The sequence below is a fragment of the Pongo abelii genome, chromosome 17 (assembly GCF_028885655.2).
Source record: "Pongo abelii isolate AG06213 chromosome 17, NHGRI_mPonAbe1-v2.0_pri, whole genome shotgun sequence".
Taxonomy (NCBI): Eukaryota; Metazoa; Chordata; class Mammalia; order Primates; family Hominidae; genus Pongo; species Pongo abelii.
Genome location: NC_072002.2, coordinates 77,782,780 through 77,800,872, shown reverse-complemented (window position 1 = coordinate 77,800,872; position 18,093 = coordinate 77,782,780). Strand labels below are relative to the sequence as shown.

At 37.9% G+C, this 18,093-nt stretch overlaps 1 protein-coding gene and 1 long non-coding RNA gene across 2 annotated transcripts in view; one reads left to right on the top strand and one right to left on the bottom strand.

Moving 5' to 3' along the window:
* Nucleotides 1–18,093, bottom strand: part of PHLPP1 (PH domain and leucine rich repeat protein phosphatase 1) — a 256,881-nt gene that overhangs the window by 10,433 nt on the left and 228,355 nt on the right. Inside the window, exons 13-14 of the mRNA XM_002828274.5 lie at nt 10,961–11,091; nt 6,247–6,351 (exon numbers count right to left, since the gene is read on the bottom strand). Of these exons, the coding sequence (XP_002828320.4) occupies nt 6,247–6,351; nt 10,961–11,091 (236 nt within the window). The remainder of the gene's footprint in view (nt 1–6,246; nt 6,352–10,960; nt 11,092–18,093) is intronic.
* On the top strand, nt 13,377–15,097 carry LOC134760305 (uncharacterized). The gene is made up of 2 exons (XR_010137604.1): nt 13,377–13,505; nt 13,793–15,097. It is a non-coding gene; the product is annotated as an uncharacterized LOC134760305 (long non-coding RNA).

The window sequence follows — 18,093 nt, the reverse complement described above, 5'->3', positions numbered from 1 at the left end:
AAAGAACAGATGGCACAAATAGAAAACAATAGTAAGGTAGAAGGTTTAAATCTAACCATATCAATAATTTCATTAAATATAAAGGCCTTAACACTACCAAAAAGACAAAAAATTCAGACTGAATAAAAAAGACCTAATTATACGCTGCCTATAAGAAATCCATTTTAAATATGAGACAAATAGGTTAAAAGTAAAAGCATTTTTTAAAAGGTATACCATGCTAACATTAATCAAAAGAAAGTTGAAATGGCTATGTTCATATCAGACAAAGTATATTTCAGAACAAAGAATATTACAGGAATAGAGTTATAATGATAAAGGGGTCAGTTCATCAAGAGGCTCCATCATTCTAAATGTTTACATACTTAACAGAGCTTCAAGATGTATGAAGCAAAAACTGACAGAACTACAAGGAGAAACAAACAAATCCATATTCATAGCCTCTCAATCATCAACAGAAGAAGAAGACAGAAAACTGGTAGGAGGCTTGAGCAACAATATCAACCAACTTGAGTTAACTGGCACCATACCCGACAGCAATTTTTTTTTTTTTTTTTAAATGCACACAGAACTTTTACCAAGATAGGTAAGATTCTGGACCAAAAATCAAGTCTAAATAAGTTTAAAGGATTCAAGTCATACAAAGCATGTTCTCCAACGATATCAGCGAAATTACTTAGAAAAAAATTTACAACTCTAAATGCTTATATTACAGAACTAGAGGTCTCAAATCAATAATCTAAGCTTCCATTTAAAGAAACTAGAAAAAGAAGTACATAACAAACCCAAAGCAAGAAGAAAGGGAATTATAAAAATAAGAAAAGCAGTTGACTGTGATACCTCACACCTGTAATCTCAGTACTTTGAGAGGCCAAGGCAGCAGGATTGCTTGAGGCCAGGAGTTTAAGGTCAGCCTGGGCAACAGAACAAGACCCTGTCTCTTAAAAACAAACAAACAAAACAAACAAACAAAAACAAAAAAACCCATAAAACAAAAATTAAAACATAAGAAATGTGAAACAGAAAAATTATAGAGAAATATCAATAAAACAAAAAATCTAGTTCTTTGAGAATATCAATAAAATCAATAAACCAAATCAAACTGATCAGGAAAAAGAAAACACAACTTACCAATATTAGGAATGAGAGAGGGGAAGAACATCTCTACAGATTCTACAGATTTTAAAAGCATAATAATGGGCTGGGCATGGTGGCTCATGCCTATAATCCCAGCAATTTGGGAGGCTGAGGTGGGCGGACCATTTGAGGGTTCGAGATCAGCCTGGCCAACATGGTGAAACTCCGTCTCTACTAAAAATACAAAAAATTAGCTGGGCGTGGTGGCGCACGCCTGCAGTCCCAACTACTCAGGAGGCTGAGGCAGAAGAATTGCGTGAACCCAGAAGGGAAAGGTTGCAGTGAGCCGAGATTGTGCCACTGCACTCCAGCCTGGGTGACAGAGTGAGACTCTGTCTCAAAAAAAAAAAAAAAAAAAAAAAAAAAGCCTAATAATGGGATATTATGAACAGGCTTATGTCAATACATTTGAAAACTAGATAAAGCAGACCAATTCCTTGAAAGACACAAATTAGCAAAGTTTGTTCAAGAAGAAAGAGATAATCCTATTTAAAGAAATTGTAGGTTAAAAAAAACCCCAGCACAGATGGTTTCACTGGTGAATTCTTTTAAATATTTAAGAAGGCTATATTACCAATTTTATACAAACTCCTCCAGATAACTCAAGATGAGGAAACACTTCCCAGCTCATTCTATGAGGCCAGCATTACCCTGATACAAACCCAAAGACATCACAAGAGAGCTACAGACTAATATCCACCACGGAATACAGACATCCTCAACAAATTAACAGCAAATCTAATCCAGCAGCATATAAGAAATATAATACTTTAGGCTGGGCGTGGTGGCTCACGCCTGTAATCCCAGCACTTTGGGAGGCAGAGGAGGGCAGATCACTTGAGGTCGGGAGTTAGAGACCAGCTTGACCAACATGGAGAAACCCCGTCTCTACTAAAAATATAAAATTAGCCAGATATGGTGGTGCATGCCTGAAATCCTAGCTACTCGGGAGGCTGAGGTGGAGAACTGCTTGAACCTGGGAGGCGGACGTTGCGGTGAACCAAGATCGCGCCATTGCACTTCAGCCTGGGCAATAAGAGTGAAACACTGTCTCAAAAAAAAGAAAAAAGATACTACATCGTGACCAAATGCATTTACACTTGGAATGCAAAGTGTATTTAACATTTTAAAATCAATCAGTGTAATTAAACACATCAACAGACTGAAGAAGAAAAAAAACCATAGTCATCTCAATTGATACAGAAAAACTCTATGATAAAATGTGTTAACTGTTTATTATAAAAACTTAAGCTTTCATTATAAAATCTTAGCAAACTAGACATAGAAGAGAATTAACTTGATAAAGGGTGTCTACAAAAATACCGAGAGCTAATATCACATTTGATTGTGAATGAACAAGTTTTCACCAAAGAAGGTATATGGATGATAAATAAACATATGGAAAGAGAGTAGGGAAATGCAAATTAAAACCACAATGAGATATTATTATTAGAATGGCCAAAACAACAACAACCTGACAATAACACCTGCTGGTAAGGATGTGTAGCTACTGGAACTCTTAGACATTGCTGTTGGGAGTGCAAAATGATACAGGCACTTTGGAATCAGTTTGGCAGTTTCTTACAAAAGTAAATATACACTTACCACATGATCCAGCAATCCTTATCCCTAGGCATTTATCCAAGAGAAATGAAAACAAGCATTCATACAAAAACCTGTATGTAACTGTTTGCAACCTGTAGCATTTTCATTCGCAATTGCTAAAAACTTGAAACAATCTAAACATCCTTCAAATTGTGAATGGGTAAAACAAAAACAAACCATAATATGTCCATGCAATGGAATGCTACTCAGCAATAAAAAGCAATAAAAAGAAACAAACTACTGACACATGCAATAGTACAAATGAATCTCAAAGGCATTACGTGATGGGAAAGAAGTCAGACTGAGAAGGCCATATACTCTATAATTCCGTTTATAGGACATCCTGGAAAAGGCAAAATTAATGCGATTAAAAAACAGATCAGGAGTTGCCAAGGACAGGGGTTGGGGAGAAGAACTGACAAAAAGTGGCATGGGTAAATTTTGGTAGGTGATGGAACTGGTCTATAACCTGTAGTGGTGGTTACACATGATGATATTCTTTTACCAAAACTTGCAGAACTGTACATTAAAACGGGTGAATTCTACTGAATATAGATTATACCTCTTACATATATAAATTAATAAAAAGAAAAAATTATTAAGCACCTGCTATGTATCATGGCTACATACCAGATATATAAACTTAAAAATATAATCCCTCCCTTTAAGGAGTTCAGGGATAAATAATAACAGTAATGACCATCATCATTAATAATATTAGTAGTTAACACTTAAATAGGGTTTATCATATGGCACACATTGTTCTAAGTATGTCATACATATTAACTCACGTGATCCTATAACAACTCCATGAGGATAGGTAGTTTTTTCTTATTTCTTATTTTAACTAAAGAGAGACTGAGAAACTGCCCATGGTCACACAGCAAGAAAGTATAGAACCCAGGTGCAAAGCCAGGCAGTCTGGCTTCTATCTCAATCCTTTGAAATTCTTGCCTCTATTTATTATGAAAAACAAGTTATCCAAAATTATATGGCAATTAGTGGCAAAGCTAAATTTTAAAGTCATTTTATTCCGTCTTCCTTCAGTAGGCTCCCCTTGCCAGTTGGAATGAGGAAGTATGAAAGAGAAAAAAAATACAGTAACGTAGTTTTTTTTCTTTCTTTTCTTTTCTTTTTTTTTTTTAAAGTACAGTGGTGATCATTCTTAGCATTTCTTTTCTGCTGAAGTTTCCTGTTTGGTTTTTAATCTAAAGAAGAGGCTAGGTTGGGAGTAGTGGCTCACATCTGTAATCCCAGTACTTTGGGAGGCTGAAGCAGGTGGATCACCTGAGGTCAGGAGTTCAAGACTGGCCTAGCCAACATGGTGAAACGCTGTTTCTACTAAAAATACAAAAATTAGTCAGGCATGGTGGTGGGCAATGTAATCCCAGCTACTTGGGAGGCTGAGGCAGGAGAATCACTCGAACCTGGGAGGCAGAAATTGCAGTGAGCCGAGATCGCGCCATTGCACTCCAGCCTGGGCGACAAGAGTGAAACTCCATCTCAAAAAAAAAAAGAGGCTAATTATCCAACTGTAGCTCCCTCTTGGGTTTCCCCAAAGGATCTGAAATGACCTGACAGGAAGGCAATACTACACCTCAGAGAAAAGGAGGGAGGGGGAGAAGTGAACAGATGCCTATTGAGATTTGGAGAGAGGACAACCACAGTTTTCCCCTTCTTTTAAGGTGGCAAGCAGCAAACTCCTTGTTTAAATGACTATTGACAATGCAAACAAAGTAAAAACAAAACAAAAAACACCAAAAAACAAACAAAAACCTCTTGAGAAACTTTCATTGGCAAAACAAAAGGGTAAAAAAAGCAAGGGAAAAGATAAAGGGAGGGCCAAGCATAGCCTGGGACTACTGGGATGCTGTCCATTTTCTATTTCTTGTATTTATTTATTTATTTTTCTCTTTCAATGACTCTGTTCATTTTTTATTTCTGGATGCAGGTGGTGGTCTGAAGGTGTGTTCACTTGACAAGAATTCAAAGGGTTGTAGTGCACTTTGCTGTACACAAATTGTACTATGTGACACAATTGTGGAAGGGGGAATTATGCCCAAAAGCCTACCCAGATCTAACTGGTTACTTGCTCCATTAAGACACATGAGTAGATAATAGATATTAATATACAGAGATATTTAAAAACTAATCTTAGATTTCACATTAGTGTTCAGAAATGAGCAGTTTCATTTACTGGTGTTTGTAAGGAAGACATAAAAGATCCTTTGATCTAAAAAGTAATGATCTCCACAAAGAAACTTTGAGTGCTCTAAAGAATATATGAATTCTCCTCTGCTCCAATGCAATGACATACTGTGCAAAGTCCATGGAAATGAGGGAGTAGCTGGAGCCCAGGCAGAACTGAGGCACACCTCCTCGGGTTATTCTGCCTTTTCTGAGCAAAGAGAACAGAGTTGTTAACTCTTCTCTAGAGAGCACAAGGCCAAATGACACCTTAGGGAAAGGGGAAAAGATCAGTGTGTCAGATCCAGAATTTGAGTTGATGCTGTTTTCTGTCCCAAAGAAAAGCAGGCAGAATGGCAGCAACAATTCCAAACCTTTTATTTTCTATGAAGAGTATTCAGCTAGTCAGTGGTTCTCAAGCCTAGACCCATACTAGAATCACCTGGGGGAGATTTTAAAACATTCTGATTTAATGAGTCTAGGTTGGGAGACTTTTTAAAAACTTTCCTTACCTTACTGATTCTAATGTGTGCCCAGGGTTGAATACTAATGTTAGCTATTATTAGATCTACCTCCACTTTCTGTTCTTCCCCTACTTGCAATACTTCTGTGTTCTTATACTTCAGCTAATTAAATTATGACTGTTCTAATTTATAGGATTCTTTACCTGTCTAGGTACTAATTATTAGCACCTCTTCATATAATACAAGCAAGCCTGAAAAGCCTGGTTACATTTTTCAGGAAAAATCAACATCTGTTAAGAGAGGGAAGGGTGGGGGAAAATGGAGAAGAAAAAGATATTAAGATGGGCAAGTCCTGGTGGCAAGACAAGCAGATGACATTACAGACAATGGACATCAAACTCCTGCCAAGCTAATTTAGATTGTAAAAATAGCTCCATAGTCAATAACATGATCTTAAATATGCACAATTAAGCTACTTCTCCTTTAATACTATCTCTGTTTTGCTTGGTAAACAAGCGTCACAGAAAGATAAAAGAGCTTTTCAAAGGAGCAGGGATGCATTTCAATACTTAGGCCTTTTCTAAACACTGGAGTCTTACATAGATATAATGTGTCAGTTACCTTGTATCCTAGCAACATCTCCTACTAAGGGAGACTATGTGATTCCAAACAGGGCCTTCCCTTAATGTTCAAACATAAGTCATGAGGGAGCCTCACTCTGGGAAAACTTGGAACACTCAAAGAAATTTTACATGAGAAAAGTGTGTGCTACAGCACTGACTTTCTTTCTACCCAACTAAAGGAGTGAGACAGGCAGGAGGCAGTTCTTCCTCTACAGTTTCATCTGACTTACTTGTTTTTTACCCCCGAAGCTTCAGTGTAACCATGACTCCATACAGCTGGGGCTCCGGAAGCGTCTCCTGTAGAAGGCTGATCAATCTTGAAACAGCGGATATTACTAACAAGAGAAACAGAGAGGGAACAGGAATCATTAAAACCAAATGTGTGCAAATTGCTACCTTTATCCGAGAAATAAAAAATACACCTGTTAAGCACTCTGTACTTACCATTTCTTACTGTGTTTAATGCGTCTGAAATACTTATCAGCAACAAGAACCAGCTACTCATTGTAATGAAAATGGGGGCATATATACAGAGCACGAAAATTAGTTTTAATGAGCATCATAAAGCAGCTATTAGAGACTTTCACACATTCCACTTTAGATGACTGCTCTCTCCTGGGAATGACAAGGACAGCTCTCAGCCTTGGCATGAGAAAACAAAACTTAAGTAATAGAATGGGCGTATTCTTACACCATGAATACTCAGAAAGAACAACAACAAAACACCTAAGCCACAATTATACTGCATTTAGATGATGTGAGAGAATTCTGCAATATTCATTTCCAAATCCAATTTCTGTCCATAGAACCCCTCCAAATATTATCATGGACTTGCAGTTCCCTGGAGCTTCCAATACTCTCCTCACGGGTGTAGCCAAGTATGCTAAGACTAATATCATAAAATAAAACATATATGTAAAATTACAAAGTAAATGAAGGGTATTTAATAAATTACAAATTAACTGTATGTATTTAAACTGGGAGATTTCTTACCTCTCCTCAGCCCTCATATGCCATAATTGATCCAACAGGACCCAAAACAGAAATACTAAAGGGATAAATTCTCAAATAGCATTTCTTAAAAATCAGCCTCGCTGGGCGCGGTGGCTCATACCTGTAATCCCAGCACTTTGGGAGGCTGAGGCGGGCAGATCACCTGAGGTCGGGAGTTCGAGATCAGCCTGACCAACATGGAGAAACCCTGTCTCTACTAAAAATACAAAAAATTAGCTGGGCATGGTGGTGCATGCCTGTAAATTCCAGCCACTCGGGAGGCTGAGGCAGGAGAATCACTTGAACTCGGGAGGTGGAGGTTGCGGTGAGCCAAGATTGTGCCACTGCACTCCAGCCTAGGCAACAAGAGCGAAACTCTGTCTCAAAAAATAAAATAAAATAAGATAAAATAAAATAAAATAAAATAAGATAAGATAAAATAAATAAAAATCAGCCTCTAGAAAGCATTCTGTGCCCCTAAACAGGAAGGCATTAACAGATGTAAAGTAATCTGTTAAAAGGCTGGGCTACTACAAGGTGAAATAAGTCCTCCTACTTGTAAGTTGCCACTAAGTTTCCCCCTCATTATTATTTAAACAAGGGAAAAAGTATATGTATTATCTGTTGACAACTGAAGCAACACCTACATAGTTCTGATCATGACCACAAGAATTAAAATTATCTGTTGGTACTCATTACTCTCAAATCTAACAAATACTGTATATCCTTCCTAAGAACCAGTTAAAGCTCTAAGAAGTAAATCAATATCTAACTTGTATTCCCTTTGTATCTAGAAATAACTGATGGCAATTTTTCTGAAATTTAAAAATACATGGTTAAAGAAAAGTTTCTACTCTCAATTACTAGCAAACATTCACTTTCCCTCTTATCTTGAAAAACATAAATCATAGTGTCAATAGAAAATCCCCAAAACAAGTTAATACCTTGTTTTACAATGAGGTTGGAGCTAAACCTCTTTTTCAAAGTTTTCAATTCTATAAATAAAAGAGGCATTAACAAAAAAAGGACAGTCCTCCATTATTTGCTCTCCATATGACCTGGTACTCAATTTTATCCATCTAAAACAGTCAGCAATACAATAGGTTTCTTAAGACATATCCTAAGGCTCTTAGATACCATCCTGAAGTCTAGGGAAAAGTGAAGGCTCATTTTTAAAGGCATTTATAATTTTTACAGAACACAAAGTCTTCAGAGAAATAATTCCATTTCCTAGCCTGATTATTAAAGGAAAAAAAAAATAACTCTTAACCGCCCCCTATCCCCAGCACACAAATAATTTTTTCTAGTGAAGCAGCAATTTCTCTTCTCTACCTAGCTGAACACAGTGCGGCTGAGCAGCTATCTGAAGTGAAATGAATGCTGACTCTTGTACATCTTTATTTTTTATTTTTTAGACGGAGTTTCGCTCTTGCTGCCCAGGCTGGAGTACAATAGCGTAACACGGCTCACTGCAACCTCCGCTCCCAGGTTCAAGCAACTCTACTGCCTCAGCCTCCCGAGTAGCTGGGATTGCAGGCATGCGTCACCTCGCCTGCCAATTTTTTTGTATTTAGTAGAGACGGGTTTTCATCATGTTGGTCAGGCTGGTCGCAAACTCCTGACCTCAGGTGATCTACCCACCTCGGCCTCCCAAAGTGCTGGGATTACAGGCGTGAGCCACCACGCCCGGCCATCTTGTATACCTTTAAATGAGTCACAGAGAGTTCTGTGAACCACAGCTCAATCTCATAGAAGAGTCCTCATATGCACTTACCCAGCTCACATAAAACAAATAAACCAACCCTCTAAAAGTGCAAATAATATACGGAAAATCTTCCAAGTCATTAAGAATCCACAACCTTCCAGATGTTAAACAGAAGGTAACATTTTAAGAGTATTACGATTTTTTGCTATAGGAAACTTTGGTCTGAGTAAGTGAATATTTTAAAAAGCTTGATACGTACGACAACTGCTTTTAAGAAGAGTGTAATACCAAATTATACTCCTTTAGCAGCACCAATTTCAGGGGGAAATGTTATTCAAATATTTTATTTTGTATTTGCTTGATATACTAATAAGTTTGAACATCTTTTCATGTAACTATTTGTACTGCATCTGTTAAATGTTAATGTCCTTGGTTGATTTTGAGTACTTTTCTTATCATATAAGAACACTTTCTAGTAAGCATATTAATGTTTTTATTTTTCGTATTTCTCTTCCTAGTTTGTCATTTGCCATTTATATTTACTCTTGAGAGTTTCTGAAATAGGAAATAGACATTTAACACTTTTATGTATAAAAAGTATATTTACGTGTAAACATATATGACATAAATATTGAAACCAATCTACACGTACTGATTTCTTTTCTTGTGACTTACTCCCTTCATTTCTTGGCCTAAAAAGTCTTTTTCTAACTTGTGAAGATATTCATATGATTTCTTATTACTTTTAAAAATCATTTAATTTTACAGATTCAACTATTTCAGCTGGATTTTGGTGTGATATAAGAATGCAACTTTAATTTTTCTCTAAGTGGCTACTTCCATTTGTTAACAAATTTTGGTGCAATTATTTTTAAATTTTATTTGTAAAAAATGCTCAAAAATTTTTGTATCCTACATATAAAAAATACTCAAAAGCTATCTGTTTAAAGATGATGTATTTTGATAATCCATGTTTTCTTGATCTTAAAAAGTACCTTAAAGATCATGTAGGCCATTTTTTTCTCATCTTATAGGTCTGGACAGATGGAGGGGTTTAGGCCAAGGTTTCATACACGTGATCAACAATGGAGAGAACCTCGGTCTCTACGCCTTCCTCAGGACACTCAGGCAGTGTTTTTCAACTAGGTATCAAAATTAATTTTCTCATCAAGTACTAAAATGCCAACAAATTAGGCACTAATTAGGCCAATTCTATCCAGGAATCACTTTAAGTGCTTTTCAAACTTTGGTTTGCACTACAGCCTAGGATAGTATTAATGGACCATTCACTAAAATTCTACTGTTCTTTTCTGATTTTCTTAAGATAATGGAAGATGACTTTCAGCAACAAATATTCCAACATTGAATAAACATATATGGCATGCATAATGACTAATGTATGACAATGTTTAAAACTGCTACTGATATACCCCCAAAAATTCTGAAAATTCAAAAAAGTTTAAAGAAGAAAATAAACACTACCCATAATACTATTACCCAGAGAATAACACCACCTTAACTCTTGTTATATATCCTTTCAGGCATTTTCTAGATGTGTGTATGCATACACATGTACATATACCCAACGCACACAAATTTATATTGCAAAAATTGAATTATACTATAAAACTTTGTGAATTTTATTAATATTTTCACTTAATATACTGTAAAGATCTTTTGAGTTAGCAATATAGCTCTGAATAATTTTAAATGGCTTTGTAATATTCAATTGTGGAACATTATTTAATTCTTAATAGACATTTAGAGTTCTATGATGAACATTCTCATTAAGACATCTTTCCTACTGCAGACCTTTAAGGTTTTACATAGAAAACTACAACCACTAATTCTTTATCAATATCAAGAATGAAACAGCATCAATGACCTCTTTCCCAAACCGTGAAGATCTAACTATTAGTAGGATCTAACTACTCCACATTCTTGGTTTTATTTAAATAACCTGGATTTCAGTGCCACACTGTTAATTTTCCTTACATCATCCATCTCTTTTAAAATCCTTCCTTAACATTTGCATTAACTGTCACAACCACATTATCAGTGACTACTGAGATTTAAGTTACATCTTGGTTGTTCATTGCTTCCCTGCATCTTGTATATACTGTTGTGTGTGTTAACACAGCTAGCAAGTCAATGATGCTTCATATTTTGTTTCCCATTTTCACTAAGATATGAATCCCATTGCCAGTGGACAATGATGGGGATACAGTGCTTTACAGAATACTTACTTCAGTAGTTCCAGGGTTTTGTGATCAAGGACAAGGCGAGGGTTTCCAGTCAGGTCTAGCTCCTGCAGTTTGGGAGGCAGGTTTTCTGGTAATGTGACTTCGCTTAGCTCATTACAGCTCAGGTCCACACACTGAAAAAGGAACAAGTGCAAACAAGAAAGAGATGGTCTAGAGAAGTTCTTCAGGGAATTCTATGCTCCTACCCTTTGCATGCAAATCAGTCTGACCATTCATTATAATATACTAGACAAATGTGGAAAAGGAGGCTTATCTGTTACCTTGCCATAAACATTTAAAATAGATTTTGCTAAATGCAAAAAAAATTTTTTTATTTTCTTTGAATAACACAGAAAATCCATGTTCTTTATTCTTCCTATATTTTCCACTTAAGTTTATCTCCACGTTTAAAATTAAGCATTAACTTAAAAATCCTAATAGATTTTCTTATTGCTCACAAAATCTCCGTGCCATGAGAACTACAGCTCAAACATTAAAATGAACTTTAAAGGAATTTCTTAAAACAAAAAACAAAGAAGGCTGGATACAGAGGCTCACGCCTGTAATCCCGGCACTTTGGGAGGCCGAGTAGGGTGGATCACTTGAGGTCAGGAGTTTGAGACCAGCCTGGCCAACACGGTGAAACCCCATTTCTACTAAAAATACAAAAATTGGCCAGGTGGTGGCGCAAGCCTGTAATCCCAGCTATTCAAGGTGGTTGACGCATGAGAATCACTTGAATCGGGTAGGTGCTCCAGGCACAGCGGCTCACATCTGTAAACCCAGCACTTTGGGAGGCAGAGGCAGGCGGATCACCTGAGGTCAGGAGTTCGAGATTAGCCTGGGCAACACAGTGAAACCCCGTCTCTACTAAAAATACAAAATTAGCCAGGCGTGGTGGCGCACGCCTGTAATCCCAGCTACTAGGGAGGCTGAGGCAGGAGAATCACTTGATTCTGGGAGGCGGAGGATGTGGTGAGCTGAGATCGCACCATTGCACTCCAGCCTGTACAACAAGAGTAAATCTCTGTCTCATCAAAAAAAAAAAAAAGGAATCCGGGAGGTGCAGGTTGCAGTGAGCAGAGACCACGCCACTGCACTCTGGCCTGGGCAACAAAGCAAGACCCTGTCTCAAAAAAACAAAACAAAACAGAAAACAAACAAAAAAACAAACAAAGAAAAGAATATGTAACATGAGGAAAAGGCAGGTAACACACACTCAAAATGAGAAGATATTTCAAAAGAAGCTGAATAAGAAATTGGCAAAAGCAAGAGGAGCAGGTAAGCCTGCCTAATCTGTGTCCAAAAAAAGGGGTTGAGTCAAGTATGGATCCTACCCTCAAGGCATCAACATCTGGACTCTCCAACAGGTCCTGCCTAATTTAACTTGAAAGAAAAATCACAAAAGGGTCATGTTGGTTACAAAAAAATCAGGTTTTACCTGTAAGCAGAAATTATAGCTCCTTTCTCACAAAACTGATGTAAAGCTTAAATAAGGTGTACTGTAAAAAGAGGGGCTGCCCTTGTGTTCAGGGAGCAGGGAACCTAGGTGGAGAAGGCTCACCATACACAAGAGAAATGGAGTGGTCAGCACTCTAGATATGAGAATGCAGAATATATATAGTACATAGTATGGGGTGGAGAGCATTCAATTATCTGGCTGAATTAGTACCTTATTGTAAGTTTCAAAAGTGCTTACAGAAACGATCAAAGGGGAATTGTTTTGTTCTCTCTTCAGTCCTTTAAAAAAAGGGAGGAGGGAGATTATACTCAAGAACTTCAGGATCTTAAAAGTGGACAAAATCTTCCTTTTATTTGGAAAAATTCTCAAAGAATTTAAATCTAGTAGGGATTGGGGAAGGGTAAAGATTGGATAAAATGAAAACCTGTATTTTTGGATAAATATATTTTCAATAGACTTCAAACAACACAATGCTTTCACACAAAATGTTTCATACAGTTGCTTCCAAATAGTAGCAATGAAAAAAATTATATTGCCATTCTAAATAATCATATTTTATTATGAGAGCATTATAACCACATTATCCACAAAAAGCTGAGCAAAAAGAATAGCTCAGAAAAATATACCCTTAAATCTACCACCCTAACACAACCAGGGTTAGCATTCTGTTTTTTCTTCCTTATAGTCTTATTCATATATATTTTTAAAAAGCCTTAAAAATCTCAAACGTAGGTGCAATTTCATTACATTTCATTTACTCTTCTATCACTCTACTGCAACCATTTTCCCCATCTTCATTCCCATCTGCTATGGTCTGAATGTTTGTCCCCCAACAAATTTTCATCATATGTTGAAACTTCATCCCCAACGTGATAGTATTAAGAAGTGGGGCCTTTGGGAACAGATGAGGTCATAAGGGCTTTGCCCTCATGAATGGGATTAGTGGCCTTATAAAACAGGCCCAGTGAGCTTGTTCACTCTTTCCACCAGACAAGCACACATGGAAGGAACTATCTATGAGAAATGGGGCCTCATCAGACCAAATCTGCTGGTACCTTCATCTTGGACTTCCCAGCCTCTAGAACTGTGAGCAACAAATTTCTGTTGTTAATAAATTCTCCAGTCTAAGGCATGTTGTTATAGCAGCCTGAATGCCCTAATATGCCACCACCTTTAATAGCCCCATACTAATTCTAGTAGATGTACACTAATTTACTTAACCTAAATATTAATATTAGAGAAAACGGTCATCTCTTTTTTGCTTTTTTTTTTTTTTTCAATTATAAATAATGGTTACATCAACAGTCAACCAGAGTTTAATGAAAAACTGATACCCGATAATACTGGGTAATAACGGGACATTCTACCAACAGAGTCAGTACACATCAGCACAGCAGGACAACAAATGGGGATATATACAATCTACTGAACACCGATGGGACAGGAAATAAAGAGCTAATAAGTGTGAGTAATTTAGGATGCAAGTAGTTGACAAAAAAATTCAGGGGTCAGAAAATGCCTTTGGTCAAAGATTAAAGGCATTCTGCAGCAATACTGAATTTTATGAAATTGGTAAAAAATTTTTCTACAGATATAAAATAGCTCATTCTCTAAATTATCAAATTATGAAATAAGTTCAGTAGGGTAACTAATTACTTATGAAGATAATGCTGCAGGCTGTAATGCAGACCTTCTTAGAGATGATGTTCCTGTGCCTCCCCTCTGCCCAGGACTGTTTGCTCCCCAAGGCTCCTGTGACAGAGTCTCTGATTCACAGTCTGTGATTCACTGCAGCCGGTTCCCTTCCGTCGAGCTCCACTGCCCTGGACTGACCTGCATCCCATTTCCCCTGGAGGGCTCTGGCTGCACCAGAAATTTGCTTTTGGTCTTGCTTCCCTCAATGCACCCTTGTATGCTGTCAGGATGGTTTCTCAGTGTGGTTTACTCCACCTGCTCACACTCCAGCTTCAGTCTGTCAGCCTGCTCCCAGGTGTCCTTCAACCCGACACCAAACTCCTCAGAATGTCTAACAAGGCATCCCCAACTTTGAACACTGGCTTCCTCACACTCCATGTTCCACCCATGCCAGAGTGCCTGCAGCTCGTGCATGTAACATGTTTTCATCTGTCTGTGCCTTTATACATGCTTCTCTCTGTGCTTGGAACCCTTTTCTTCATGCTTCTCTTGCTTTTTATCTGGTGCAATATGCCTGATTCCTTTTAAGACTCAACGCAATGCCAACTCTACTACAACCTGTTTCAATTCGGTGTCCCTTGTTATAATTATCTGCTTACTTATTTCTTCCACGAGACTATGGCCTCCTAGAGAGCAGGGATTGCTGCTGTTTCTCCCCAGATATCCTAAACGCAGTGCACTGGAAAGTGTAGATGTTCAACAAATGGTTTCATTAAAAGGATGAATAAATGATCGCCTGGCACGTGACAATCATTTTTTCAATGAATTTATGAAGGACTCTTGTTAGGTGTTTCAGTAATTAAATCTGCTAGGATGGGAACTGAGATACCAGTGCTTAGCTTAAGTTCAGCATAGAATAAATAGCATTGTAATGCAATTTTCATACATTTTAAATATCATTGTTTATTTCTGCATAAGAATGCAACCATTTCCTTTAACCGCAGATAAGCAAAAACACCCTTTTATACTTCTGCACACAGGAAGGAGGTTCGTTCACAGAAATTATAGAAAGTTGAAAAAAAAAATTATAGGATGTTGGTATCTGGTGCTGCCCTCCCAGTGTTAACACAGTGAGCAACACGCTTAGAAGCCCTCTGTCATGTTCTTTCAATAGTCCTCAACATAGGCTGACTGCTGAGGTACTCCACAAACACTTGTTGGCTGAATCATTATAATGGTTACCACTAAGCAAACAGAAAATATTTGAGTGAAACTGGAAAAAAAAAAGACACTTTATATTGCTAATAAATGTACCTCTATGGTTGGTGTACTACAACTTTCTTAAAAATATATTAAATAAAATGTTAAATCTGGCTAAAACACAACTAAAAGAAAATTATCTTTCCCGCTTTCAGGCCCACTCTAGAATATAGCTAACAAAAATTACTTTGTTATAATCAAAATTCTGGAAAGAATGCCCAAAAAATTATGCAACCCTCAGAAAAAGCGAGATAACTCATGGCTGAGAAGGAACTCTTGATTTAGAGGAAAATCATTACAAACACATTTAGATAAGAGCATAAAAAAGTCATTATATCTTAAAGAAAAAAATTCAATTTGATGTATAGTTTAAGTGTAACTATCACAAAAGCTGCATGGAGCCTATCTTTATTATGTTTTCCTCAGAACATTACCAAAGAAACAGGCATATCAATGTTCATAGCAAAGTATTATATGTCATCTGCCAAATAGCTGCCTGTACTGCCCTGAAATGGCAACTTAACCTACCGGCTGCTAGATTCTGTAACACCCTACTTCCTTCCCTCCTGCAGACTATCCCCAGTCCACCACCTCCACCGTGCTCCCCAGTGGCACAGTCAATTCCAAAAATGAGGATCCCAATCACAGTCTCGATTTCCTTGCCCTTGCAAGGTAAAAGCTGCTAGTGTGTAACATATTTCCCTACTGACTTCATAAGAAGTAAATAAATGCAAGTATTCTTTCAAAAGAAAATGTATTAAGGACCTACAAATCGGCAGGCAATAGGCCAACATCAGAGACATACGGAGATGGCAGACACAGTCCCTGCCCTTGAGGAACTCCCAAGATAGTGGGGGGAAATAAACAATACACCTTTAGCTGGTATGATCAACGATATGGCAGAAGTATGCACAGGTCATAGCAGCCCAGGGACAGATAACAAGACCCCAGAGAGGCCTTTCCAGAGAAGATTTTTGTGCAGAATCAAAGTTAATCAGGCATGTGAGAACAGGTGGACATCTAGGGAGAGCTAATAGCAGGTACAGCAGGAAGGAGACAAGAATAACGTTTGTGTGGCATATCAGGAAACTCACTATGAGCGGTTGCTGAGGCTGGAGACTGTTGGGCCCCAGAGCAGAAGATAAGGCTTGACAGGCAGAGGGATCAGATAATGAACTGTGGATCCTATAAATCGTGTCTCATACAGAAGCAGTCTACACTGCCTCCCTTTCTTATGATGCTATAGGAACTAGAACATTTTAGCTTAATGGTAAAATAAATATACACACATATGTACTATTTCTCAATATACAAGTTTTAGTCAAATTCTCTTAAACTACTATACATTCCTGGTGTTATAAAAGGCTAAGTGATCACTAACGTGGGATGTTCAAACAACTAAGTAGGTTTATTAACTGAATGAGTCAGTCTGAACTCACCTTTTACCCCAAACACAGACCTGAGAGTCACAGGGTAGTACTATTATTCTACATAAAATCGTATTTATGGCTGTGTGCAGTGGCTCACGTCTGTAATCCCAGCACTCTGGGAGACTGTTGTGGAAGGATTGCTTGAGGCCAGGAGTTCAAGATCCACCTGGGTAATATAGCAAGACCATCTCCACATAAATTTTAAGAAATCAGCCAGGCTCCTGAGCAACTGGAGTCTCAGCTACTCAGGAAGCCGAGGTGGGAGCTTCCTGTGAGCTAAGGAAGTTGAGGCTGCAGTGAGTTATGATTGCACCACTGCACTCCAGCATGGGCAACAGAGCAAGACCCTCTTTTTTTAAAAAATCATATTTATATATAATTACTGAGAAATGTGCATGAATGTTTAAACTTCCTCACCTTATAGGGAGCTGCAAAGAAAGACCTTTAATCTCGTATAAAGCATTCCTTTTAAATTTACATACAGTGTCTCTATGATTTTCTCAACTGCATTTTAGATTTGGGAAGCCTTGAAGAAACCTTGGGAAACCTTAAAATTGGCAAGAATTTGAGGTGATAAAAATGACAAGCAGGGTAACAATCCTTAGTATTCTGTTTGTTCAAATACAGAATTTCCTCAAACACTAAAACTAAGTTATCTGCAAATTTTGACTTTAAGAAAATGTATCCTGTATAAACTGAGCAATTTCTTTACATCATCACTTCTTTTTTTATCCCCAAAGAGACAAGGTCTTGCCATGTTGCACAGGCTGGTCTTGAACTCCTGGCCTCAAGCAATCCTCCAACCTCAGCCACCGAAAGTGTTGGAATTACAGGCATGAGCCACCGTGCCTAGCCCACCATCACTTCTTAAAATTGACCATGGCCAGGCGTGGTGGCTCACGCCTGTAATCCCAGCACTCTGGGAGGCCGAGGTGGGTGGATCACAAGGTCAGGAGATCGAGACCATCCTGACTAACACGGCGAAACCCTGTCTCTACTAAAAAAAAATACAAAAAATTAGCTGGGCGAGGTGGCGGGCGCCTGTAGTCCCAGCTACTCGGGAGGCTGAGGCAGGAGAATGGCATGAACCCAGGAGGCAGAGCTTGCAGTGAGCCAAGATCGTGCCACTGCACTCCAGCCTGGGCGACAGCAAGACTCCGTCTCAAAAAAAAAAAAAAAAATTATGTGTGCCTTTGGGGGTACTCAATGGTATATTACAAAGTTACAGGATGCCTGGCACATGCATCTGGGGGCTTTAGTTTTACTCAGATTGAGAAGGGAAAGAGCCATTATTTTTACATTAAAAAAAGAGAAATGATAAAAAGTAGAACATACAATGAGCATGAATT